Below are 26,387 nucleotides of genomic sequence, written 5' to 3'. Positions count from 1 at the left end.
ATGATTTCCACATGATGAGGCATTTAAAATCTTTACTGAGGCAGCCCAGTTTGGACAGTTAAATTATATTATGTAACTTTTCTTAGTGCCAGACTCTAAATAAAAATGTCTTTGCATACAAATACACAATACAACACAATAAAACAGCCACCGTTCTTCATATACCACTTTTATTGTTGCACTAATCTCGTCAGTACTTGCATTAGGAACACAAAGTGAAAAGCCCCTGCGTCTCCTGTCATTCAGAGCCAGTAATCTCCCAGAATCCATGGCAGGGGCTTTTTACAGATTGTTCAAACACTGGCAAGCGATCCTGGAGATTTGTAAGCTTTACTTTACTGTAACAATGAAGCGTACAAACATAGAATGTAAAACGATGCTGTTTAAGGTCCAGTGAAAAGGTCAAGAAAGTACCAAGCTCTTACAAGCTGCTTTTCAGTGTCGCTGGAAATATCAAGGCTTTGGAAATAATGATGAATCCCTGTAGTAGACTTGGCAGAAACCCGTGTAGATGATGAAAATAATCCCCCTTTAAAAGTGTCTTGTCCATATTTTGATAGCTTCAACAAAAAGTGCTTTAAAATATACAGGACTCTAATGTCCAGTTCTATAATTGAAGGATTTGCTGATTGTTGGAAAATAAAGTCAAACTCTGATTAAACATTTCTCTTTAATATACTGTAACTTAACTCTGTGTAGGTCAACATTAGTCTCTTATATAAAGAATAAAATACTTTGCTTTGTGAGTATTATTATTAATGTATTTAATTATTTGCAGATCCTGATGTGACACTTCAGACAATGACATACTGTATTGTACTTTCACTGATTCATGAGTTGTTTCTCGATAGGAGAATAATGTGGAGCTAGTTCACGCAGGCGTCTCAAAGTAATTCTGAATAAGTCCTGAAGTTAATCTACGGGAGTGTTTTGTATATTGTGCTGATTTATCCAGCTCACCCTGAAATAGAATGCGCAGCAAATGATCAAAGTATGAAAATACATTTAATATACACTAAGCAATGTAGCGTTTGCTTTATCAAGACGTACGATCACATCAAAATTTTTTTTTTTTCAAATCTCATTTACACTCATGTCGAGAAAAAGGTTTAGCAAAAAGTGGACTCAACAGTACAGTTGTTTAACATTCAGGCATCTTAGAACAAAACCATCCTGCAGATAATTTCAGGTGACTGTCAGCAAATATACTGTATCTTTACGTAAATGGTGCATTCATACTCGCTCCTACTGTGGCAACACGCCATGAGAGGAGCTCAGTGGCTAAAACCATCCTCTAGATGGGAACCAAATCTTTAAAATGAATGAGTTTCACGTTCAGTTTTGCTGCTGGTGCTGTTTTTTCATAAATATGTGGCTTAAACGCTGCACTGGCCACCTGGATTATCATTTACCATATGTTCTTCAGTAGAGTACAGTCTGTCATTCATGAGGCCAGAGTTATTTAAATGCATGTGTCTCTAATTGGAATATTTCCACTTTTTAGAGTTCAGGATGTTTATCATTTGTGCAGTTTCTAAATTACATCTGGGATGAGGTCACAGCCACAAACTTGCATGAATACACGGTAAATGTGTCCTCATCCTTTAAGGTAACAGCACTTTAATTTACTTCTGCCAATAATGAGTTGAGCTGTGAGTCTGAGAAGGAGCCATCGGGATGAGCACACTGAATTGCTGTATCACTTATTTGCAGGTTTTGAATGTGTCATTGTGAGAACTTTGTGAGGTAAAGCTTATATCTCCTCCTATAGTCCTCACAAGACATAGTCAAATTCTGTGACCTGACAGTTTTTCTTTTTTTTCTTGATTTTGGATTCCACATGTACACATCTAATTATTATTATTGCATGACACATACAGTAAGGTTACAGTAACAGTGCATTAGTTTTAATACTGGTGCTGACCGGACAGGATTGTCTCATTTTACGCCCATTGTCGAGCTGTAGGAATGGATCCCAACACGTATGCGTGTCTGGAAAAGCACACTGTCTGGCCGGAATCAAACGATCTTCTTCTTGTGTGTCGGTCTTCTTTGTACCTGGTCCGAAACTAATGTGCCTACAACATTCACATTGTCTTGCTAATTTTGCCCAAAGCGTCACAGAAGCAGAGAGTTTAGGTAATGTCACGACATGAAACGAACAAATTGCAACGCGGTATCTAAGTTGAATGAGAATAACACTGACGCTGTGTGGAGTTGTGGCTCTTCAGTTGTTTTTTGTGAACTCGCCTGCCTCCCAGCGCAGGGCCATGGCACTCTTGCGTCTTCCACCCGCGTAGGCCTCTGGAAACTGAGAAAGACAGCCGCCTTTAAAGCACCTCCTCCACCACCTCCTCCACTTCCACTTCCTCTCCCAGGTTATCAGACTGAACATGGAATATAGCGGCATCAGTTTAGCATGCTAATGTTTTGAGTTTAGAGTCGGTCTATTGATTGTGGCGAACGTTTGACCAAGTACTTACTCTGTGGTCACAGGATAACACAGAGCGATCCATTCTGTAGGCTGTTTTCATTGGTGATGACGGAGAAGACTTGCACTTTACTGGCACATCAACTAAAACAGACGAGAACAAACCATTAGCGGATGGAGTTTACGACTCATGATGTACAGTATTGTTCCGTGACATACCTGAGTTGTCAAACGTCAAAGTGTCCATGTGATTCGACAGCCTGTCTTTGCCGTACAGGGTCGCCCTCTCCTTCTTCATCTCCTCCTCCCTCTGCTTCACCAACTTGATCTCCTCGTCCACCAGTGATATTGTGCTTCTTGAACGCAGCTTGAAAAAGGGGTTGTTGAGGAACATTTTCTCCTGGGGCTGCTCACAGGCTTTGTTGAGGGAGAACTCTGAGGCACTGCGAATAATCAGGTTGGATGTCTCTAGAATGATGACGTTGGAGCTGCTGTCCTCCGAGCACCACTCGCCAGGCCGACCCGCCCCATTGTCTTTGCCGTGTCTGGGGCCAGAGGCGAAATCCTTGCTGGGGTCGAGAATGATAACATTGTTTGCCGTCACGTCGTGTTTCAGAGGCTCCTTGGTGGGCGAGGAGGTGATGATGAACGATGGCGTCAAGGGGGTGCTTATGGATCTGGGCATGCTCCTCGATGGAGCGCAGTCGGTCGACTTCCCCATCCTGGAGAAGCCTCTCTCTCGCCTAAAGTTTTCCTCCCTCTCCATCGAGAGGCGAATCTCTCTCTCCACTGGCGTCTCCGGGTCTTCGTACGCCGACCTGTAACTCGAGTCGTCCAAGCCAGAATCCTCGGAGCAAGGACTGAATTGGGTGTGAGAGTAATCCCCGACCAGATTTAGGTTCTCCAGCTCGTGGGCTTTCTTGTGAGTCCTTTCAATGTTACGAACTGGAGTGTACATAAAGCTGTGGCTGCCGTGGAAGCTGGGCTTGGTTGTAGGTAAGATAACCTTGTTCTTCATTTGCTCCTCCATTTCACGCCACTGTTTGCGAGCCAGTTGAAAGTCTACATGTTCTGTACTGACATTCTCACTCTTAGTCTCTTGTATCACACAGAAGTCTTTAGGCAATTTCTTGTTTGACTCAGCATTGTTTTGCTCTTGGTAGGTGGTCTGGTTATGATTGGCGTCTCTGCCATTTTCACTCTCGTCTTCAGAGATCTTGGCTAAGCTTTGGTTGCCTAAAGGATTATATTTAACCTCTTGCGAAGGGGAGGGGAAGTACATTATATCCTCTGGTTGTTCCAGAACTTCTTCCACTTGTGGAACTTCAAAACAGACCCCCTCAAAGTTGTGTTCTTGTTCTTCATAGTCTGTCACCTCAACTTTCTGCACAAAGAGCTCTTGGGCACTCAGTTGAAGGCTGTCCAAATATGAATCATCATCTTCTTTATTTATAGAAGAGGAGAATATCGTCCTCCACTTTTCATCAGTTTCACTATCTGAGGAGGCCGCTGCAATTTCAACCCTCAGGCATTCATCCATTTCTTCAGGGTCAAGGTCATGGCAGGATTCATTGGACACGTTTGACATTACCTCTTCCCTAATACGCTGCTCTAATGCTGATTCCTGTGTAATGGCTGGCTCAAATAGGATTTCAGAGCCCTCTGGGTCTTCCTCTGTATCTCTTGCAAGATTTGTATAATCATAATTGCCCGGAATAAAGTCATTATCATCAACCTTAGGCTCTTGTTCGTGATATAACTCCAGCTCATCCTGTTGCTCTGGCTCAGGATATAACTCTAGCTCATCCTGTTGCTCTGGCTCAGGATATAAATCTAGCTCAGCGTCCTGCTCTGACCCTGGATATAAATCTAGCTCAGTGTCTTGCTCTGGCCCAGGATAAAAATCTATCTCGGTGTCTTGCTCTGGCCCAGGATATAAATCTAGCTCAGTGTCTTGCTCTGGCCCAGGATAAAAATCGATCTCAGTGTCCTGCTCTGGTCCAGGGTATAACTCTGTGTCTGTGTCCTGCTCTGGCCCAGAATATTGCACTAGGTCAAGATCGTCTTTGGGCTCAGGGTATTGCTCTGGTTCTTGCTCTGGCCCTGTGTATTGCTCTGGTTCAGGATCAGTCTCAGGGTCTAGCAGCTCTGGCTCGGGTGCTTGTCCTGGTCCTTGCTCTGGAGGTTGTTGAACCTCCTGCTTCTTTGAATGTGCTTCATTCTCATAAACACTGTCAGCACTAGAGAGTGTGTCAGACACAGATGAGGTGACTGACTCATTCCTGTTCAGCTCTTCATGCCCTGGTTCTATTATCAACACCTCTTTTTGATCCTGAAAAGGAATTTCTGTGCAATCAGTACTCGCTGAGCTGTCAGGCTTGTCAATTTCAGTTGCCCCGGCTGGTGGGTCCGTTAATAACGTACATGGTATGTTCCCTGGAGAAACTGAGGTGTCGTTCTCTAAACAAACTTGCTCATCATCTGCATTGAAATCTTCCCCCTGCACAGGTGAATCAGCCACTGCAACCTCCACTTCACAGTCCATCAGCAGCTCTGATTGTTCAGCGGTTTCCATGGTAATGGAAAAGGAGTTGTGATCCTCAGTTGTGCTGCAGCCTTTGTTCAGTTCTTTTCCATCTGCCTCTCTATCCACCGAGGTAGCTCTCTGAGAAAATAAGCAGAAGAGACATTTAATTTTACAAGTGGGAGACCGAGAGGGTTGTTTGTGGGGTGAGAGTAATGGAAGGGGCACAGAGTTGCTGACTTTAGTACTGAAGAATCACAGAATCTATCTGGAAAAATCTGCCAATGCAATGTAAAGAGTTGGATCCTCTAATGAACTGTGATTAACAAATGAGCTTTGTTGCTGGAGTATTGCACGTTTGATGCTTAACACATTAGAGAAATCAATGCATCAATATACTAAAGCTGTGAAGGCATAAAATATAACGTCTGATGTTTTGAACGAATATTGGCTGCAGAAATCATTTTCCAGAGCTCAGAGTGGTCGTCGTAGCCGTCATCATCAACACTACAGACAAGAGCGCCGGATCGCTTCGATAACACTCCAGCATGTTATTGTGATCGTAATCACACCAATGTGACTTTGGCAAATGCCCCAGAAGGACTGTTGAAACGCAGTAAACACACGGACGTGGTGCATGGACAGCACTTGCATGTTCTGTGCCAGGACTGAGAAACACTTTTAGATGTCTGCGGAGGAATGGGGGTGGGGGGTGGTGATGACGGTGGTGAGGTGCGTGCGTGTGTGTTGAATGTTGGGTGGGGGGGGTTGATTATACTCTCTGTTGCTAAACTATGTGAGTTTCTTGCCTAAGTGGGTTATGTGCAGAAAGAGACGAAGCATATCAAAAGCCATTATATCTGTTCTTATGTAAGACTGCGGGACTGGGTCTCCCTCCCACACGCTGCTGTGTCCCTGCAGGATGATTAGCTGAGCCCCACAATCCCTTTGCACACACACACACACACACACACACACACACACACACACACACACACACACACACACACACACACACACACACACACACACACACTCCAAGATTTAAATTACTAGTAGCAGTCAAGATGGAAACCAGTGCCGACTACATGTATATATGCATCACTTGGCTTTAAAATCCCAGAAGGTCAGAGACTCTTCTCCCAGGTTAGTTGGTGCCTACATTATGAAATGACACACAGCAGCAACAGACTTTGAATTCAGTATATATTGTGCGTACAATACCCACATGTCATTAAAAGGCAGATTGTTCTTGAGCAGTGCACCCCCCTCTGAATATGTTGTTATGAGCCTGCTGCATGTTTCCCCGGCTGGTTGATAGTTTATTACTATAGATGCACCAGTCCATGCACCTGCAAGCTGACACTGGGCAAGTCCCTCCAAAAGATCAAGCAAGAATATTGAGCAATCACAGCAGTGAGGCACTTGATATAGTAGCCTATATATATATATAATAGCCCTGACAGCCTTTAAAGCACAGTCTTCCTCGTGAGGTTCAGCTCACATGTTATTCTGGACGCCTCTTAAAATGAGCACACAAAATGTAAACACATGACCCATATACTTTTCTATATATATGTAGTACAGATATGGGTGGATTGTAAACATACAGTCAATGGTTGTGCACATTTCTGCCCTGAGCAGAGCCCAGTGATTATTTATGCAATCAGAACAAAGCGTGATCAACAAAGTCAAGGAGCAGTTTTAAACGCAATCACTCAGAAGCACCAGAAGAACCACAGAGAAGTAGTTCAGCTGAAAACGCTTTAATGCAGTGATTGCGACACAACTTTTCACTGTGGACCATTCAGCAGTGGATTTAGGCAAAAGAAGCCTTGATTAATACTGAAGGAACATGAATGTTTTGGTTGATTTGAAAGCTAGTTATGGAAACTTCAAATGGATGTAAGAAAGGATCAGGATCTGAAGCCTTTGGAGTGAGATGGCGCTAAAATATACAGAAATCAGATGTCAGATATAATATAACCAAACAGGGCTGATGATTTAAACCTTCTGTGCCAGTAAATATGAAAACTGTCAATAAACATTTTCAGTAATTGCCCAATTAACCTAAACTAAGGATTGAAACACATGGAAACGTGCAGGTTCAAACTACAACTTACCGGTGTCTTAAATGGAAATATGTTAATAGAACTTCATTCCAAAAAGGATTTAGGCCTCTGGGTCAATATGAAGTGTTCTTTCAGTAACTAGTAATGTTCATATTATGTGTTCGTAATCCTGACTCCGGTTGAGTTCACATCACCCAGCAGCCACGGCCGCGCGCTGCTGCTGCCCCGTGTTGGCCCATCCGCTCACCAGTGTCTGTGGGCTGTGCTCACTTCAAGGTTCACAGTGTTTAAAGGGATCAAGGCTGCTGACTGTGGGCATCACCAGGGCCGAGCCCCATCCCCTCTCCGTCACGTCTCTAATCCTTCCCCTTCCTCTTCCTCAGCATCGCCCCGCTGGAACGGACACACCGGGCTCATTCCCTTCCTCAAACCGGTCCCAGTACAATGCGACTGGGCACAGCCTGCCCAGAGCCTGCGAGTGAGTTTCGCGACGAGGGCGTACAGTACGAATCAGTATAATCATCTCGGCGCATGAATTACTCCAGCAGGACAGAACGGATCAGAATTCACAGCTCTCTCCGCAGATTGAGTTGGCAGCTTCACAGCAGCAACGGCGAAGCAAAACGCCTGTCGTTTAAGCTTTTGTCACAGTGTGCAGCCTGTCATTCTCTAATAATTACAACATCGCGGATTGATTTTAATTTCACCACATCCAACTTCTTCTCTTGTTCACTGTCGAATTACATCACGTCCCTCGCAGCATCTCAGAGAAAAGTGTAAAATACAGTACATACAATAAATATGAAACAAATTATCACAGAGTGGGATCATCTGGTTCTGATTAGCTATAATGGAAATTAATGAAACATAACTGATCATTTCATCTCCCTCATTCAGCTCATTTTTGCACATATCTGGACAACTATGGCTTAGTTAAAACCATTAAAACCACATTTGGACCTCGGTATTTTAACTTTTCCATTTTTTCACTTCCTCGTTGAAGTAACACACACATACGCACACGTACACACCTCTACAAGGACACGTGCATGCGACAGACCGAGTGCCATGGCAACCATTAACAGGCCTGACACTTGTGCACTGTTCAGCTGTCGCCTCCTCCACCTCCTCCTCGCCACCTCAGCAGACAGTTAAATATGACGAGCGGCAGTGCAGCATTTGAGATGTATGGGAACAGGAATAAATAGATATTTCCTAGTCAAAATAGTTCAGTGTTTTACACTGGGAGCACCCTGAATGATTAGATAGCTTTCATTTTTACATTGTGTTTTGCACACAACCTGTTCTTTGAATTACTTTGTAATAAATCATCAACTTGTGTTGATTGTTTTGTTCTGCACATCTGGCTGGGACGGCGCCATCACCAGCGCTGCGGTTCTGACCGAGCGAGTTGTCGATTAAGTGATTGCGCCGTTTATCTAAAACAGTAGCACCAGCTGCTGATTTAATCTCCATGCGCTCGTTGATCACTTGTACTTTGGTGCCGATGCGTTGCAGGTGCAGGTGGCAAAGTTGGACATTTGCAGGAGACGAAGGGCCCCAGACTGTTATGCAGCTGAAATCTTCCCTTAACAACATGCAAAACTGCAGCAATTAGTTTAGTCACGTCTCAAGTGAGAAAAAAAGTGTAATTAAAAGATAAGGTGATGGGACTACGTGGTAAACATGCATTTGTTTCAAGCTTTTCTGAGTGTGCTGAAGGGATCAAAGTCTAAGTGTGTGTGTGTGTGAGTGTGTGTGAGTGTGTGTGTGTGTGTGTGTGTGTGTGTGTGTGTGTGTGTGTGTGTGTGTGTGCGTGCGCGCGCGCGCGCGCGTGTGTGTGTGTGTGTGTGTGTGTGTGTGTGTGTGTAAAAAGTAACAATTTTGTTGGTCAGTAAAACTGAATATTAGTTGCTGCAACTATCACTAGAGATGAGCTTTTCCTGCCTCCCCCTTATTTGAATGCCTAAAGAACATAGGAGGCAAAATTCCTAAATATTTAATAAGACTGTACATAAAAAAAACGCTTCGGCTCGAGGGGTTGTTGGTTTTTGACTTGCATAACTGTACTCTGACATACAGTATTCTCACGTAACCAGGGTTCAGTGCAGTTGAGTCATGTCACGATTTGATTATTCAATCATTAAAAACATTTGTGAAAAACATACTTTGAATGCATCACAGCGATTTACTCATTTATTTTTACATGTCTACAGTATTATTATATATATTTTTAACCCACTCTAAATCCTAATCAACAGATTAGTAAAATTATTTAAGAATTCCAAAGTATATGGAATTTTAATCAGTTTCTGTCTGAAAAACAATCAAACTTCGTCTCCATCGTGATCTTCAACATTCTCAGTGAAATTTAGCCTTTGTCATTTTAAAGTGTAACCAATCATATGTTTCTTCTTGTCAACAAATCTTCCATTACCAAATCTTAGCCCACAGAAAAATTGAGCCTGTGAGCAAAAGTTGTATATGAACAGATATTTAACTTTATAAGTTTGCATAGACAGACTTTAGAGTTGATGGCTGAGATCCTGTAGCTCAGGAAAGCACATACTCAGTGAGCAGCTGTTTTTCCAGCTGCACAGCTCAAGAGAAACCTAATGTAATACATTTAAAATAGTAATGAACAGAAGAGTTAAAAGAATATTAATAAATTATTTGTACTGTAGGAACAAACAATTAATTACTACATTAACTGAGCTGCATCAATTGCACCTCTATCCAACATACACACATGAAGTTAAAGCATACGTACCATCTGCTTATACAAATGTAAGATAATCCATAGTGAAATCATATTCAGCTACTGTACTGGACCATCCATACGACGATGCTTTGGTGGGCTGTTAAAGTAGTGGAGTGAAACCACAGTTTAATGGATGTGGACAGACACCACACACACACACACACACACACACACACACACACACACACACACACACACACACACACACACACACACACACACACACACACACACACACACAAACACACACACACACTATTGACAGATCTGCCAATAGGATTAGGTTCAGTGGCGATGAAGCTCCCTGAGGCAGTTTCCCAATGACAGACTGACTCTCTGCGTGACCATCCCGACCAAAAGTCAGCGTTTCCTCCAACCCATACAGTGATATTCATGACCAAGTCAGGTTATAAAGGGTTCACGTGAGGATGCTGGGCCTGGACCTTGGATGAACTCAGATCAAATCTGATGATGGAGTTGCTGCATGGACAGGCATCTTTACAGTAACCGGGTTACTACGGTACATCTGAACTTTTTCTGCAGAGACGATTACATAACTATTTTGTAAAAGTCCTGCACTATATCACAGCTAAACTCCCAGCTGGCGTCTGACTAGAAAGACTAGCAAACCTCTGTCCAGGTGTGATCGTCACATCAGGCTTCATAAAAAAACAACAGCATTATGATTTCACTGTTCTGAATCACAGTCACAGTCTGGATTAAAACTGTGCTCGTGGCGACTGATATGAGAGACGAGAATCACGACAGATGTAGAAAGCAAACTTCACGCGGCTGCTGGAGGACGTGGGTCCAGTTGGCACAAAGTGGAAATATCAAAGTGATTATCGCCGCGAGGGTGTCGCAAAACACGAGGGAGACAATCGCCTCCAAATTACCCATGAACGGCCGCTTATCTCCGAGCCTGGTGCGAAAAATTAGCTTTTGCCTTAAAAAAAAAAAAGTCACGTTGACATTTCAAGGTAGCACACGTGCCCGCGTCTTTTTTTTCCTCTCCTGTCAAACACGCCGTCTGACAGCTTTTTGGAAAAGCTCAGTTTGAATCTTGCAGCGAGAGAGAGAGGAAAAAACACGACCTTGAAATGAAGTGGTTGTTTGTCAGTCGCACAGAGTTTTTCTAACAGCAGGGGGAGCCCGGAGTGTTCAACATGTTGCATTAGTCATGAAAAGCTCCTTCCAGCCTTTTTTACATCCAAAGTACGTGAAAGCTCTTTTGCCAGTGATGCATTGTTGCACGTTCAAGTTCAAGCCGTGACCAGAAACGAGACAAATCACCGCAGCGCTGGTTTCTCCGTTCTGATGAGAACGCTGCTGAATGCTGCGTTCTCTCATGAAAATAATGAATTCTCTGTGGATGCTCAGCCTCCATCACAACACTGCGTGGTTTTTCTCCATGCACTGTACTTCACTCTGTCAACAATCAAATGAGGAGACGTGGGCCGCCGGGGGCCTCCTTTGTCTTTAGAGCAGCCGGAAAGTGAGAAAGCACCATTATTCTTTCATTACAACACACTCTCACCCAGCAACACACACACGCGCGATGGTTAAAAGCCCACGGTACAATCGCTCTCTGCCGGCTTCACCGGATCGTTATCCATTACGGCTCTTGACATGGAGGATGAAGTGCAGGGAGCGGAGCGGAGTGGGGCCGTCATCTGCATCCCAGAGTGGCTACGTGTGGATGTCTGTGTGTGTGGCAGCGTTGTGTTTGTCTGCATTCACCTGTTGTGAACTAGCAGACGAGATGAATGTGGGAAAGGCATCAGTGGAGGTTTACCCAGAGCCACGTGGGGCAGCAGTATAATGTAGAATGTAGAAGGATTTGAAAGTACAAACTGGACAATTCAAACTTTTAGCAAAAACACATGAAGAGAATCATGGACACGTTTAAAATGAAACTCATTCACTGGCTTTGCTGCAACGATCGGCTTAGAAAACACAACCTGTAACAATCACATGACAGGTAGTGATGGTCTATATGCCGATCAGCCTCAGCAAAATGATCCCCCCATGATCATCACAGTAATGAAGGCAGCAGGTGCATAACAGCAGACCCTATGACCGGATCCTTCATGTTCTAATCCACAGATGCAGTTACTCCCATCTAGTACATTGTATCTCATTAATGCATGTGTAACAAGGACAGTTTAACCTCAGCGCCTGTTCACACTCACACTCACGCACACACACACACACACACACACACACACACACACACACACACACACACACACACACACACACACACACACACACACACACACACACACAGACTGCAGCTAGTCGATACACAGCGTATTATCCACCCAGTGGAGCATCCGTCCGTCCACATCAATATCGAACATCAGCACACGATTTCTGCATTAGCGCCACTGACTGGATCTGCTCACACACACACACACACACACTCACACACACAGAAGGGAATCTTTACAAACTTTTTGCATGTGTGCCTCCCCGTGCGTGCGTTGATGCACCTACCTGTGCTGGCGCAGAGGGCTCTGCTCGGTTTCTGAGCGCAGCCTCACTCTGGCGTCTCTGCCTGGATGCTGCTGCATGTGATTGGGCGGCTGGTGGAAGGGGGGTGTACTGCAGAGAGCCAATACTCGAGCTCCCTCTGATGAACACTCGGGCAGAAAGGAGCTCATCTTGTGCCCGTGCACACGTTCTGTTCCCCAGCAGGATTGATTCGAGCCGCCTTCTTATTTCTCTCAGCTCGTACTTGAAGGGCTCGAAAAGCTGGATCGGATTCCATTAGTTTGAAGTTACACCAGGGGTTTCAGGTTTAATTGAATTTGAAAATGTACCTGAAAATTAATTTTGGCTCAATTGAATCGTTCATCTTTGAATAAGCTGTATACAAACATCTAGATTTGGATCCGACATTGATTTTATGTTGCAATCACATGTTGTGTTACAGTACGTGTGTCATTAGAGGTGCTGTGAGGCCGATGCCAATATTGTATATAATAACATTTATCCTGTCAACATGTGTTACTGTACATAATGAACTACTAGTTTTGCTAAATTATGAGTCAGGTACAAAATCAAAGACACAGCAACTGACTGATTTGGAAAGTTGTAATAATGGGCAAGCTGAACTATTTAATTAAACACGTTAAACAATAGAGTAGAACAATAAATAATATAATAATAAAAGAAACATAGAACCTGGTTGCTCAATGGGTTAATACTGTGCTAGCTCCCCCATGTGTGGCTGCCCACTGCTTCCCCAGTGATGGGTCACTGATGGAATAGTATGTGACCCATATAATAGTATGTATAGTATAATCCCCAAGGAGATCAATAAAGTACTGTATGTTTCAGTTAATATCATAAATATTAACTAGCTGAAAATAAAACTTAATAATAAATAAATACATTTAATAGATACTGTACTTTACACATCAAACAGAGAAGCAAGACAAGACTTATTGAGACAGAAACCGATGACGGACTGACAGACAGATTAACAGCATGACGAGTGTCACATGCAACAGGTATCGAACAGGCCACACACCGACAAACAGGGCAGAAACAGGATAACCTGCAGACTGCAGCTACAACCAGTGGACAGGTGTAGGTGAGAGACACTAAACCACAGCGCCTCCGGGGGCCGGAGGGTTCTGCTGCATTTACACCTGTAGAGTAATTTTAAAAATGAATCCATTTTGTTTATGTAATTGGTTTGTTTAGGCCTAGTTTAGTATCAAAATACACTAGGATTCCCAATATGTGAAGAATGCATTTGTAGTTTTAGTTTTGGGTGAATCTTAACCTAAATATAACACGTTACAAGTGTTTTAGCGATGAGTACCTATTACTGCTATTTATTAGTAGATGTTCAGATAATTTGGTGAGAAATTCTCCTGGTTTGTTTGAAAAAAGACCTGACATTTCTGATTCTATGTTTTAGAATAGAATCTAAATTAATTTATATATTTTAATACAGTAAAATGTACATGTCCTTGTTTTTTTAGTAGCATTGCTGTAGTTTGTAGCAGCAACGAGATATGTTTTCAAAGCGACTTCCTCAAACCTGGATGTTGCTGCAGCTAATCCAAGCTTTCACCACCAAACCCTGGAGGCACAATGTTCAATTGTGTTCTCCCAGAGAAACCAGTGGGGACCGACGCAGCCCAAACCACATCTGCAGCGCGTTACCGCCTCTGATCAGAGGATGATGAATATGAGTCATCTCACGAGAGAAAAAAAATGATGCCACAGTTACTGTAACATGACATGTGTGTTCCTGTTAGAGCAGGAAGTATATTCACACAGTGGCTGAGCACACTCTTACACCAGAAAACAACAAGTGTGAATATTGCATCTCAGTGACAGTAACGACAATGCGAGACCCTGGGCTGTTCAGCGCTCAGGTTTAGGTCTTACATAAGGAATTACAGTTATATAACTCCATCCTGGAAGAATGATATCCAAGGTGCCACCTTGTTTTTTCTTTCAGAACCCTCCTTCATGTTTTTCACATTGCCACAGAAAGACAGAGAAAGCGACCAGGGGCGAGTGTTTTACGTAAGTGACACAAGCACTCAGCCCATGCAGGGTTCAGAGCCTGTCCTGCAGTGGCTTCACTTAGAAACCTGGGACAGGTTTCACGTCCAGCTTTGAGTGACAGCAAAACAAATGGAGTCATTTCACTAACAACAAATTTCAAAAAGGCACAATAGAAAGAAAAGGCCTTTTACTGTTTATCTGTGCAGACTGGTTAACGAAGACGCCAGAAAAAACATACATCAAGGCCAGATTAGGAGGAGATGTCTTTAATCGTTAAGTAACTGTTAGTTTAGAGAATTACAAACACACCATGTCTTCACTACAAGAGCATTTACAGAGCTGCATTTTAAAAAGTCACTACATGATAAAGAAACATGCATTAGTTTTAAATAAATATATTTTTATGCTTCTTACAGTAGCTAGTTTTATGTACTTTATGGTTATGGTGTAATGAAATCCCTTCAACTCATCAGCTATTAATGTGTGTTATGACAGTGATGTGACCTGTGTTGTGTCCTTTTAAAGGCCAGACCACTTAAAGAGCAATTTGATGTGGTTATGTAAAGATCACATCGTAGGCAACATGTGGCTTAATACTCATTATTATGATTGATTTACAAGAATAGGTGTAATAGAAAAAGTAAATATAAAAACTGCAGCTGTCTGCACTGATTAAGCTTTCAATGTTTTGTGTCCATGAGGTAAAAGCTATTGTAATGACATTACTACACCAGTTGGGGGCAGTAGAGCCCTGGTTGTGGCAACCAGTTGATTCTCCAATGCGGGATGAAATAAATAATGGCTCAAGGTAATGAGTTGTGTTCCTACCACTGGTATGGTTTCATCCTTGTGTCCTAAGGACTGTGCTTTCCAGGCTTGTGGATGAACGTCGGTTTGTGGAGTCCCAGTTCATCCCATTTTATGCAGGCGTCTTCGCTTCTGTCCCTGCAGCGTGTAACCTTGGCCACGCCCACTTTGGGCTGGAAGACTTTGCTCCTGCAGCCCTCTGGGTGGTAGGCGAGACTCCCCCCTCTGTCCCTTTCACCTGTCACGTCGCGGGCCACGTCATCCCCGCGGTCGCCCACGATCACCAGCTCCGCCTGAAAGTCTTCGTCCTCGTCTTCAGCGTTCTCGTAGCCCATGAAGATCATGGTGACGGGTCCCGATTCTAGCTCCTCGGGGAGGGCGTCGACGAGGCTCTGCGAGGAGGTGCTCTCTGCACAGAAGGGCGAGCGTCTGTTGAAGTCATCTGGGCTCTGCACTGAGGCCGGGGGATCAGCCTCACATGTGTAGCCAGCTAGTGAATCCCTATGGCCGCTTAGAGCCCTGTAGACGGGCTGAAGGGACGCCGGCGTCCCCTCAGCCTTGGCTTTAACAGAAACCAGAGCCGCCGGGCTTGGACTGCTTGCATCCAGCTGTGAAGTCACACTCCTATCACTCTTGTCTTGCCTTGGCACGTGAGGCACCTTGGCTTCTTCTCCAGATCCCTGCGCTCCTGCTTCTTGTCGCACGTGCGCCGTGCTAAGTTTCTGCCGCCGGGAGTTCTGTCCCGTTGGCTCGCAGCTGTACTGACTTTCCTCCTTGGGGGTTTGAGGCCCATTTCTGGATGAGACTCTGCTGTGAAAGGGGCTGCTGCTGCCGGGCGTCGGGCTTTTGCTCGGAGTCCTGGGCGTTGGCGGCCCGCTGCTCCCCGTGTATGGCACCGAATAGACGGGCTGATGGTACTGCACCCCGGTGGGGATGCTCCTGTCTGTGGCCTGAAGCAGCATCTCCTCCACCTCTGTGGGGGACAGCTCTCCAACGCCCCCGTGGGGCGTCTCGCGTCCGTCTGAGTGGAGAGCATACACAGACTTGCGCCCGTCGTCGTACACCTTTAACCCCCTTTCGTGGATGCTTCCTGGGGTGAGGTGTGTTGTGGAAACCACTTGGCTTTTCCCCGTCCTTTTATCGTGTTCCACGCTGATCTCCATTGCAAATGTAGCTGGAATGGGAAAAAAAATGACTCAAATTCTTATGGTTCACAATGCATCAGATTACAGTTATGACATGAAATGTAAATAAATCAAATCAAGAGCACTTAAAAACACTGGCATTCTAGGTTAAATGTACATTTTACATCTAATGTAATTCCTCACTTTCAATTTTGAATTTGTTGTCATCTTTCTTTTTTCCTTCCGATGAACAAGAAGCTTTTTGACTTCACAGAGGCCACAGCGGCAGACAGGGAAACGCTCTGTTCCCTGCACACTCAAATGCAATTGCTTCCTAATTTGCATTCTCGTGAAATGTTAAATTATAGCTTTTAAAATAGCAATAATGGAAGCAGGAGGCATTTCCTGTCAGAGGGGCCAATCTTAAGCTGACAGCTAAGACTGAAAAGCACAAAATGCGTGTCTTACACACTAAGTGTGCATTGAAATACCCGGATGAGCATCTGAAAGCTCTCCTCTTAAATTATACCTATTTTTATGTTCTGTCTTAGAAAATTCCAACGACCGTTCAACATCAGCAGATGCATCGTGTCTGTACCTTTCTTTGGTTCTTCACCAATGGTCGTGCACACAGCATGTTGTTTTGCTGCTGTCAGTGGGATGAATGGTGGAAGTCGTGGGAGTGGGGAGGGTACGCGGGGCATCACGTCTGGGGAGAGAAACACGACCGGTGTAACACTCATCAACACTGCACTAGTCACAGAATTCAGAGATTAGTCAGATACAGGATGAGTCTGGTGTTTGTGTGTGTGTGTGTGTGTGTGTGTGTGTGTGTGTGTGTGTGTGTGTGGTCAGTAAATCTGTTGTTAGTCTACTGCAGGTTAGCATGAAGATCTTCAAAGCACAAATATTATATAGTATCAAAATGAGGAGAAACACGCTGAATGTTAAATACTGTGTAAAGGCCACACATCAGTCATGAGATAAGTAATATGAATATAAAGACACAAACATTTGTGTTAAAGACACAGGTGGATAGATTATGTTCCATATATTAGTAATATGCAAAGCTTAATGTTATATATAGCGTTAGTCTTTATAGTTGACTGTATAGATATGCAACAAATGAAGCAATCACCATAAGATGCTTTAGAGGGTTTACCTGGCTGGAACTCTGCCTTTATCTCCTACATGTGAAGACAAAGCGGTTGAGGATCAAAGTGACGACCGAGCAGCTGGAAGTCAACGCCACAGCAGCTACTGCAGGGATTAATAGTGTTTAGTGACTATGTGGCCCCACAGTCAACGCACACGGCCACCACACAGCAAAGCATGCGTGTTAGTCCTCGTGCGCCGCACACCCACTCGTGTGAGCCTTCCATTTGCACGTCGCCTGTTTGTTTTTTTTTATTTTCCCGGAGAGCAGCCTCTCGTGAACCGAAGCGCACCCACACGGTGCATCTTGTTAGACACGAGCAGAGATTAGAGGAAGTGCCACGGGCGGGAGATCAGAAATCACAGCGTTCGGGGGGGAAAGCGCTTTGATCCGATCGCTCATTTAAATACGACCCAGTCTGAACTCATGACCTCCGGGATCGATGTGAAATCGAGCTCCGATGTGCAGCTGTGAGCGCAGGTTGTTAATAGCTGAGTCAGCAGCGGTTCTACACACTCAGAAGCACAGGTTCATAAGCAGAGCATCACATTTTGCAGCCTCCTTTCACCTGACAGACGTTTGATGTCTTTTCAAATTCCTTGAAAATGACACTGACTTTAAATAAAGTCTTGTTAAATGCTCACCTGAAAAATATAAACAATATTTTTGCTCCTACCTTGATGATGTCCTCCGCCGTCCTCTCCACTTCCTTCAGCCGCTTCAGGATCACCTCCTCGTTGGCCGAGATGCTGAGCTCCTGCGTTTCCAAGGCCTCGACCTCCTTTTCTATGCTGCACAGGAGAGTCATAAATTGCCGTGGGCGGCGGTTTCTCGGGCGCATTTGAGCGGCTCCTAATAAGCCGGCACAGCACACTCGCTCCGGGCCTGTTCCCTGGAGCCGGCCCGGCTCGTCTTATTATTCCAATGCTAATTTTAAACCCCTTTACTCAATGTAACATTTTCCAAAGCAGGCTTAAATACAGTAAATGCCAGTCTTCACTTGCTTTGACCTCACTCGTTCTTTCCTTTCTATAAGCTTAACTGAGTTTAGGAACACGCTCTGATGTCCAGCGGGGGCAGAACCACTCTCTGGGACCTGCAGAGCTCCACAGTTTGTGCCCACAAACACCGCTCGCCTTCTCATTCCAGCCCGGCTTGTGGCCCGTAGGTGCTTTATTGTCAGTGGCGGACGGATCAGAGGTCTTTCAGGGACCTGGCTGTGCGCTGATGGCTTGTTTGAGACAGGGATTTAGACACAGATTGCCTGTGTGACTCTAGACCAACAGCTTGGATGCAGCTGAGCAAACTCCTGCCGCTCGAAGGGTTGAGCTCAATCCAGACATCGACACTTATAAGGAATTGGTTTGCTTTCACTTAGTGAAAAGAGCTTTTCAGTCTGTAAAAGGTCCTAAACATACAGTATATCGGCATCATAGCCGTCACACTGAGCCTATTAATCAATCAATAATCTTTGACATATAACTTATATATACAGTATAATCTACTGTTCTAACTAATTGCAGGTTAGGGTTGAGTCTGCTGGTGTCTAACAGTAATCTCTGTTTAAAATGACAACATATTTCCCCTGACAGTTGTGCCGGCGGGGGGTGCGATGCAACGTTTGCCACACGGCTTCTTCGGGCCCAGTTTACCTGAGGATGTTGCTCTGCAGCTGATCCGTCTGCTGCTGCTCGTCCCGAGCCTGCAGCCTCTTGGCCTCCTGCTCCTCCTCCGACTGCTGACTCAGGCCGTCCATCAGCCACTGATCCCTCAGGGCTTTTTTCTGTCAGTCAAGCACACCAGCACAGGGGCAGGTTTTAAACGCCGGTAGCATTTTGTGTCGTGGTTCAGGTGTGTATCACTGTGAAACCTTCACAGTCTCCCTGTTGCCTCCTGTAAAACTCTGGATGGTGTCATTACCTGCCTGTCCACTAGATGCCCTCAGAGATTCCCATTCGCCAGGAAGTACGGCCTCAAATCCTTATTGACAGCTTTGTCAGCCATGTTTAAATAAATAACCATTATAATTAAATACTGTGTACAAATACGTTGCATACAGTGTATTGGAGCGTCTTATTTCGTACTGTACAAGTGGAAATGTTCCCATATCCTATCAAACGAGAGAGTACGAACGATCCTTAGGGCGTTATGAGATTACTGCACTGGGACTGCAAGTAATGAAGGTCTGTCCCCGCTTCGTGGTTGTGTCTGAGCTCGTGCAGAAATGAGGCGGAGATCGTTGCCCTGTTATTAGCTTTCAGGCAGCAAATGAAACCGCAGAACCCTTCATCTCCGGGTTCCTCCTGGGAGTCTTTACTGTCTCTGCGCGACATCTGCCCTGCTCTGTTCTTTATTACACGGAGGAAGACGTTCAAACCGCGTCTGCTCGATATTAGCCGCTGTGTTACACCATCATGTACCTTTATGTACTGGAGTTTTAATTTCTCCTCTTCGATTTGTCTCCTCTTCTTGGCGATGTCCTCCTGGATCCTCCTTTTGTCCTGTGGCAACACATTAAACACATGCTTGCATCATGTGGATGTTTTACAGGGTGGAAACTATTCCACCTGTTGTCTCCTCCAACCTTGAAGCGACAGCCGGAGCCCGGCAGCCGTAAATAGCTCCAGTAGAAGCACCAGCACCTTCAGGCTGGGCCTCTTCCAGTCGTTTGTTTGCATCCAAATGTTCACTACAATCACTTCACGCATTTCCTTTATGTGAGCACCGTGCGTAGAAGAATAGAGATTTAATCTTAACCAGAATTCCTTTGTTTACATCCAGCTGGAAAACCACTGATAATCAAAACACTTAATGGCGTTAATCATCAGCCTGAAACACAAGCCCTGTGTTCCTGGGTGTCACATCCAGGGGGTCATGGTGGGTTAAAATTAGCCTCCGGATCCTGGATCAATGCGCCACTAAGCCCCACTGAAAGGGGATCTCCCTCATGACGTCTGCTATTATTTATAGTCCCGTCTCCGGCTCCGTCAAACCCAGTGATGTCACTCTGCTGAAATGTCTGGACCTTGAAAACCATTTCAGAAACATCTGATTAAGTCACTCACATTACTCATTGAGCTCCTCGGGTTTCTGATATACAAAGCACTGTCAATAAAGTTAATTCATTATTTTTCAATCTCAACTGAAACGGGCAATTTTGTTCAAAAAGACTAGAAATACAGAGAAATAGGAAACACGTGTTCCTTGATAACGATGCAGAGAGAACGGGTGTGTTGTTTTTCTGTAAAGACGCCTTCTTTGCACCACGTACTGTAACCAAGTCGTGCTCTCTCTCGGGAGCACTGACCTGCACGGCTACAGGAAGCTTTTCCTCTACAGCAGCAACCTGCAGCAGCGCGCCCACTCTCCATTTCATTTCCACGTTGCGCTCAGGAACGGCTCCCGTCTCTGTGCTGCCTCAAACCCAGCGCAGCCGGACTGAGTCACTGGGTTGCTGTTGTCTGCGTTAGGAGCTAGAATGTGAAAAGCGACGTCCGTGCAGAACGAGACTCACAGCCTGCAGGCACATATGAAGCCGCTGCACAATCACGCTTCCCGGCTTTTGTAGACAGTTTGTAGCGTTCACTCATTTCCTCAAAGTCTGTTTTTCTGTTCCAATTAGTTAAGAGTTGATGCTGACATTTATTCGATTAAAATACACAGACATTTTGTGTTTCAATGCAACAAACTACCTTTCACTCGCATGGACATGCTCACTTTGAGGTGAACACCTACTAAATGCAAATTATGCACTTAGAAGCAGCTCGAGGGTCTTTGTTTGTAATGAGCGATCACGCGAAGCCATGCACGTGTTTGTCAGACATTTGTCGAGCAGTAACGCGTGGGTGTGTGTATGAAAATGACTGTAATTCCTGAATGGTTGATGCCACAGTTTTGCCAAACATCATTAAATGAAGCTGAAAGTATTCAGTGCCCTCTAATCGGAGGCTTTTATACATGAATAACTGAGTGGTGAACAAAGGACAAGTACAAAAACAGTATCTGCCATCATTCCATTATTCTTGGACATAATTGCATGTATTCACTCAAACATTGCTCTGTTGTGTTATTTACTCTACTTTCCATCTGTGAAGACATTTCTTGTCATTGTGCCTCCAATGTGGGACATAGTGACCTCACTGTGTCTAAATGCTAAATGCTAATGCACGTTTCTTAATAAGAAACGTGCGGCTCCTCACCGTTATCGCCTGGAGCCTCTCCTTCAGCAGGTCGGCCTCCTCCATGATGACCTGCAGGACAGAGAGCATCAGGGAGTGAGTTTGTACTCTCAGGATTTACTGTGGTACATTGTATCACACAACATGGACTTCAATGCATCATCCTTGACGGGCAGATAGACAGAAGGATATGTAGCATGTCTGTGTCACATGTCACAGGGATGATGAATCCTGACCTGAGGAATGGTGTTATAGTGGCGAGTCAGTGAAAGGGTCTGTGAACAGAGCAGGGCCAGGCCCACGTCTACACCCACTCATTGGGTGGGTGTAGACATCGAGAGAACGAGACTCGAGGGAACGAGACACAAATGGACGAACAGTGTAGGAAAGTATATTATAATTACATGATAAATTCTGACTGTTATATGTAGTATATGACTATATGACTGTTATATGTAGTATATATACAGTATATATATTCTCATGCAGATCAGTCAACACATTCAACTCTGGCAGATTCATTTATTACCAAATCATTAAATTTGGATGCTAAAGGTCAGAGTTGTTGAAGATCTTCCCTGTTTTGTCGTAATAATTTCACTCTTTCTAAAACAAACATCAAAAACTGTAGACACTGTAACGTCAGGGTCATTTTTATGTTTACTGTACGTGTGTGGTGAAGTGAGGGTGGGGGTTTCAAAATATAATGGAAGCAGTTTGAGGCAACCGACACTGACCTACTGCAGAGTGTACCTCTGATCACATTAGGTGACATATTTTGTAAATGAACGTATCCATGAACAGCTGAGAGGCAGCGAGTAGCTGTAAATCCACGGCAGGAGGTGTTTCTTTCTGTGGAGCTGTTTCCGATGCTGCAGTAGCAGCACCTGAGGTAAATGGTTCCTCTGTGTAGCAAACAGTGATCAGCGATCATCAGTTGATAAAAGCACGTCAGCACATTGAGACGTCAGGTTTGAACGGGCTCTACGGCCTCTAAGGATAAAAGGCCCAATTTGTGTATTTGTGACAAACTCTGATCAGAAACTTGGGAGCAAAAGAATTGTAGTCACTTGAGCAGTTTCTTGGGGTTTTAGTCGCATCAGCATGTAAACTTTGTGAGGCCTGGCCACCTGTGGAGGGCGCAGCCCCTGCCTCCTGCTCAGGGACAGCTGGGTCTGTCTCCAGCCCCCCCCACGATCAACAAGCTGAATGATGAGATAATGAACAGGTCGTCTGTAGATTCTAAGTGATCATCACAAAACATGATTCTGTACACCAAACATGAATACAGAGAAGAAGCTTCACATATAATCAGGAAAATCAGTGAAAGGAAAATATATTTGACTTTTTTTAAGCGATCATGTCGTTCTCTATCTATTCATTCACTTCAATGACCCGCTGTTTGGCACAAGGCGAGGACAACGTCCTCCCTGTTAGCGGCCGGAGGAAGGACCACACAATCCCCACACATGTCAACACAAAGGACGCATCGTGGCCTGTGAGGGGGCTCCTATATTTTTACACATTCCTGCATTACTTAACCCCCTCGCACGCCTACACACACGCCGGCTGAATCAGCCTCTCACCCACGCAGTGAAACCCAGGCACGGCATTCATGTCACACAGGAGCGGCACCGCTGCAGTCAAAGCTGTAGGGGTGCACGTTGTTGTTCGATACAGGATGAAAATGAAATATCCATAATAATAAAATGTTGTCAAACAGCTGGATTCTGCACCCACATCGCACAGCAACAGCCATTTGAGTCCTTTTACTCATTGCCAACCAGTGATAACTGACAATTAAGACTGTGACAACACTAATGACTGACCGTGTAGCATTTCAACAACTTGCCCCCTTCAGTTGCAAAAGATAATCACATCTGCATAAGTCTTAGATGATGGAACGGCATTGACGTATTTAAAGCATAAGCTACAGAAACAGGGAGGTGAGGAACGTGCTGCATAATGTCAAGCCGCAGGTTTCCCTCTCCACCTGTTGACAACGCAAAGGTCTGATCCTGAAAATAGAGCCGCTGCCTGTCTCACAGCTGGACCCGCCTCACGCCGTGTGCATGAAAGTATGCGCAAATGTGACTTAATGCTGCTGAAAGAAGGCCGGCGGCGGGAAGGAAAGGCTCCAGCGCCTGTCGGTCATGGGGCTTAAACACGGGGGCCACACATGAGCCGCGTTCACCCACCTGGGCCGCTGCAGCACCAAAACCTACAGTAGCAGGAGGACGGAGACCCCCCCCCCGGTGTCTGGAATGATGGAGCAGTTAGCTACACCCAGCGGCACCGGACCGAGGTTTAATGACTGAAGCAATAGCTGATGAATGAATTTAATGTGCAGTAAATGTATTACTCTGACTTGTTGGACACAGGGTCAAAGCCAATTACAGACACAAGTCTGTTACCAAGACCTTGCTGCTTTTTAGGTCCTCCACATAAAACTGGTGCTGAATCATCACCTCCACTAATCACACACTCCAGTCCCTCTCCAAAAGCGCTCACAGAACTTCAACCTGCAGACGGCTTCTCATTAATCACTGGTCTGCAGATCGGCGGCGACGTGGCCGTCTCCAGTGTCTCCAGACCTAATTCTTACGCTTTCCGGTCATGAAAATCAAACCTCCGGTTGGAATTGCTTTACCTGTTTTAAGCAGGTGTGGGAAAACACATTTTAAGATAAACCAAGCTAAACGATGCAGGAAAAGACTGGTAACTAATATGGTTCTGTACAAGGAGTCCCCATTTAGTCTGGGTTTAGTTGGGTTCTACTAAACCTCATGGTTATCTTGTTATTTGTGTTTTGCACCAGATCAATGCCAGACTTCAGTCCCAGTGACATGACCCCAATACCTCTGTGACTGTCTGGCCATTCAGCCAAGGGCCTCCTGACTTTTAATCCCTGCTCCTCTTTCCTTAATCTGGTCTCTGGCGGATTAGTGACACGCAGGCTGGCACTGGACGCCGTCACTGTTACTCAAAGTGATCGATTTATTTTGATGGATAAGGGACTGGCTGTTCTACTGTGCCACCATGAATATTTCCAGTCTGGAATGAATTGTTTTTTAATTCATTCCATTTAGAATGGATTTGGGTGTTTTTTCCTGTTTTTATATTAAATATTCAATTTATCAGCAATATCGTCTATCTATGCTGTTTATAATCTCTGGGCTTGATCAACAAACTCTTATGAAGAATATTCAGAGATTTACAAAATGTCTTCACTATGTTGGAGCATCTGTTGGTATTTCATGGTATTTCATGTCAAACTCAATTAACAACTCCATTCTTTTCTCCCCTGTCTTTTACACAGATAATAGAAATGAGCCACACACAGAGACAATGGAGGAGAGAGAGGAGAGGAGCGGGATGTGACCACAATCATACAGTACAGTATATATTAGTCCACCAGTGATGGAGACGCCTGTAAACAAACTGACCACAGAGTTGCAGACATGTGACCTCACCGTTTTGCTCAAACAAATCTACTGTTCAACACTCACGTGTGGGTGTGCGCTGACGCGGTCCTACAGTTTTTATGAACGCTCAAAAGCCTGATAACAAATACTGCTGTCATGTGTCATAAATTGACGCATCATCTGTACATAAACATTTCAGAATTCCAGTAAAATAAATGTAGTTTTCCACTCATAACCTCAGTTGTGTGTCGGCTGTAACAATGCAGAGCAATCCTGATCACAGAGAGGTGATGGGTGCTTATGGTGCAGCCCCCTTTAAACATTAACATATGTGACACCTTTAATGAAAGCACATCTGTCTCTGCATGTGCAGGTGTCTGTGCACAAATGACCAGAATGAACAAACCAGTAGCAGCAAGACTGAGCTTTAGAGGTGATCACTGACAGCCCTGTTCTGTTACTTCTTGATTTAAAAGCAATCATCACATAATAAACTGGATATGCTTTATGTGCAAGCAGCCGCGTGATGTCAGATGTACTGGAGGTGTGAAAGCGAGCTCTCCTCTTCATCAGCGTCCTTCATCCGCAGCTCCGCCACGTGTGCTCAAATGTTGAGGTGACTGAGATGGGTGGGAAGAAAAGGGCGCGGGGGTGACTTGTTCTCCGCAGGCAGCACGCGTGTGGGAGTAGGAGGTGTGTGTGTGTGTCCTCATACTGTACATATGTGTGTGTACAGTATGAACATGCAATTCAGGCTGTCAGATCTGCATTTGAACCCAACAGAACGTCATATAGAGACCGTGTGTGTGTGTGTGTGTGTGTGTGTGTGTGTGTGTGTGTGTGTGTGTGTGTGTGTGTGTGCGCGCACGCTGCTCTTTATAGTTAGTGCCAGACCCCTGCTGGGAAGCTGCAAACAGTCGACAGCTTAGAAGAATTAACAGATTATACAACCAAGACCCTTGTCCAGTTTTTGCTCCTTCCCAACCAGAGCCCGCTACGTCTGGATGTCCGATAAGCACAGAAAGTGATGGGTCAACACCCGGTGGTGAGTAATCGCCCTAATGTGACAGGTTTATCCACCTTGTCTAAGCCCCCCCCCCCCCCCCCCCCCCCCCCCCCCAGCCTTGGATCCCATCAGACTCTAGAGCAAACACCAGCAGCAGAGAGCTCGACCTACCGGGTGTGGACGTGTGTCTTGGTTGAGGTGGTGTCACAGCGCGTGGAGCTCAGTCTCGCGGCGTATCCAGCATTACTGAGCCCGAGGTTGCGTTGGGAGAGCGTGTGGGCTGAGAGGAGGCTCCCGCCCTCTCTCTCTCTCTCGCTCTCCCCGTGTCTTTTCCTGCTCGCTGTCAGAGAGCTCAGCCATGTGCCTGAAA

The 26,387-nt window shown here is 45.0% G+C and overlaps 1 protein-coding gene across 4 annotated transcripts; it reads right to left on the bottom strand.

The window, feature by feature from the left end:
- Nucleotides 1–153: 153 nt before the first annotated feature.
- On the bottom strand, nucleotides 154–26,387 carry palmdb (palmdelphin b). Of its 4 annotated transcripts, none has more exons than XM_029146441.3 (8): nucleotides 26,189–26,344; nucleotides 21,608–21,658; nucleotides 19,829–19,909; nucleotides 19,061–19,191; nucleotides 18,085–18,199; nucleotides 2,651–5,096; nucleotides 2,484–2,575; nucleotides 154–2,311 (listed from the first exon to the last, which is right to left on the bottom strand). In XM_029146441.3, exons 2-8 carry the CDS (start codon nucleotides 21,650–21,652, stop codon nucleotides 2,228–2,230), a joined length of 2,994 nt encoding a protein of 997 aa, XP_029002274.1. In that variant the 5' UTR covers nucleotides 21,653–21,658; nucleotides 26,189–26,344; the 3' UTR covers nucleotides 154–2,227. The 4 variants fall into 4 exon arrangements, with proteins under 4 accessions (XP_029002274.1, XP_055364101.1, XP_029002275.1 ...); XM_029146442.3 differs by having other exon boundaries at nucleotides 2,268–2,387; nucleotides 26,189–26,345; XM_029146443.3 differs by lacking the exons at nucleotides 154–2,311; nucleotides 2,484–2,575; nucleotides 2,651–5,096 and adding exons at nucleotides 14,572–16,302; nucleotides 16,851–16,961; nucleotides 17,415–17,439 and having other exon boundaries at nucleotides 26,189–26,387.

Source organism: Betta splendens, chromosome 4, assembly GCF_900634795.4.
Source record: "Betta splendens chromosome 4, fBetSpl5.4, whole genome shotgun sequence".
Taxonomy (NCBI): Eukaryota; Metazoa; Chordata; class Actinopteri; order Anabantiformes; family Osphronemidae; genus Betta; species Betta splendens.
This window is presented reverse-complemented; position numbering and strand designations above follow the sequence as displayed.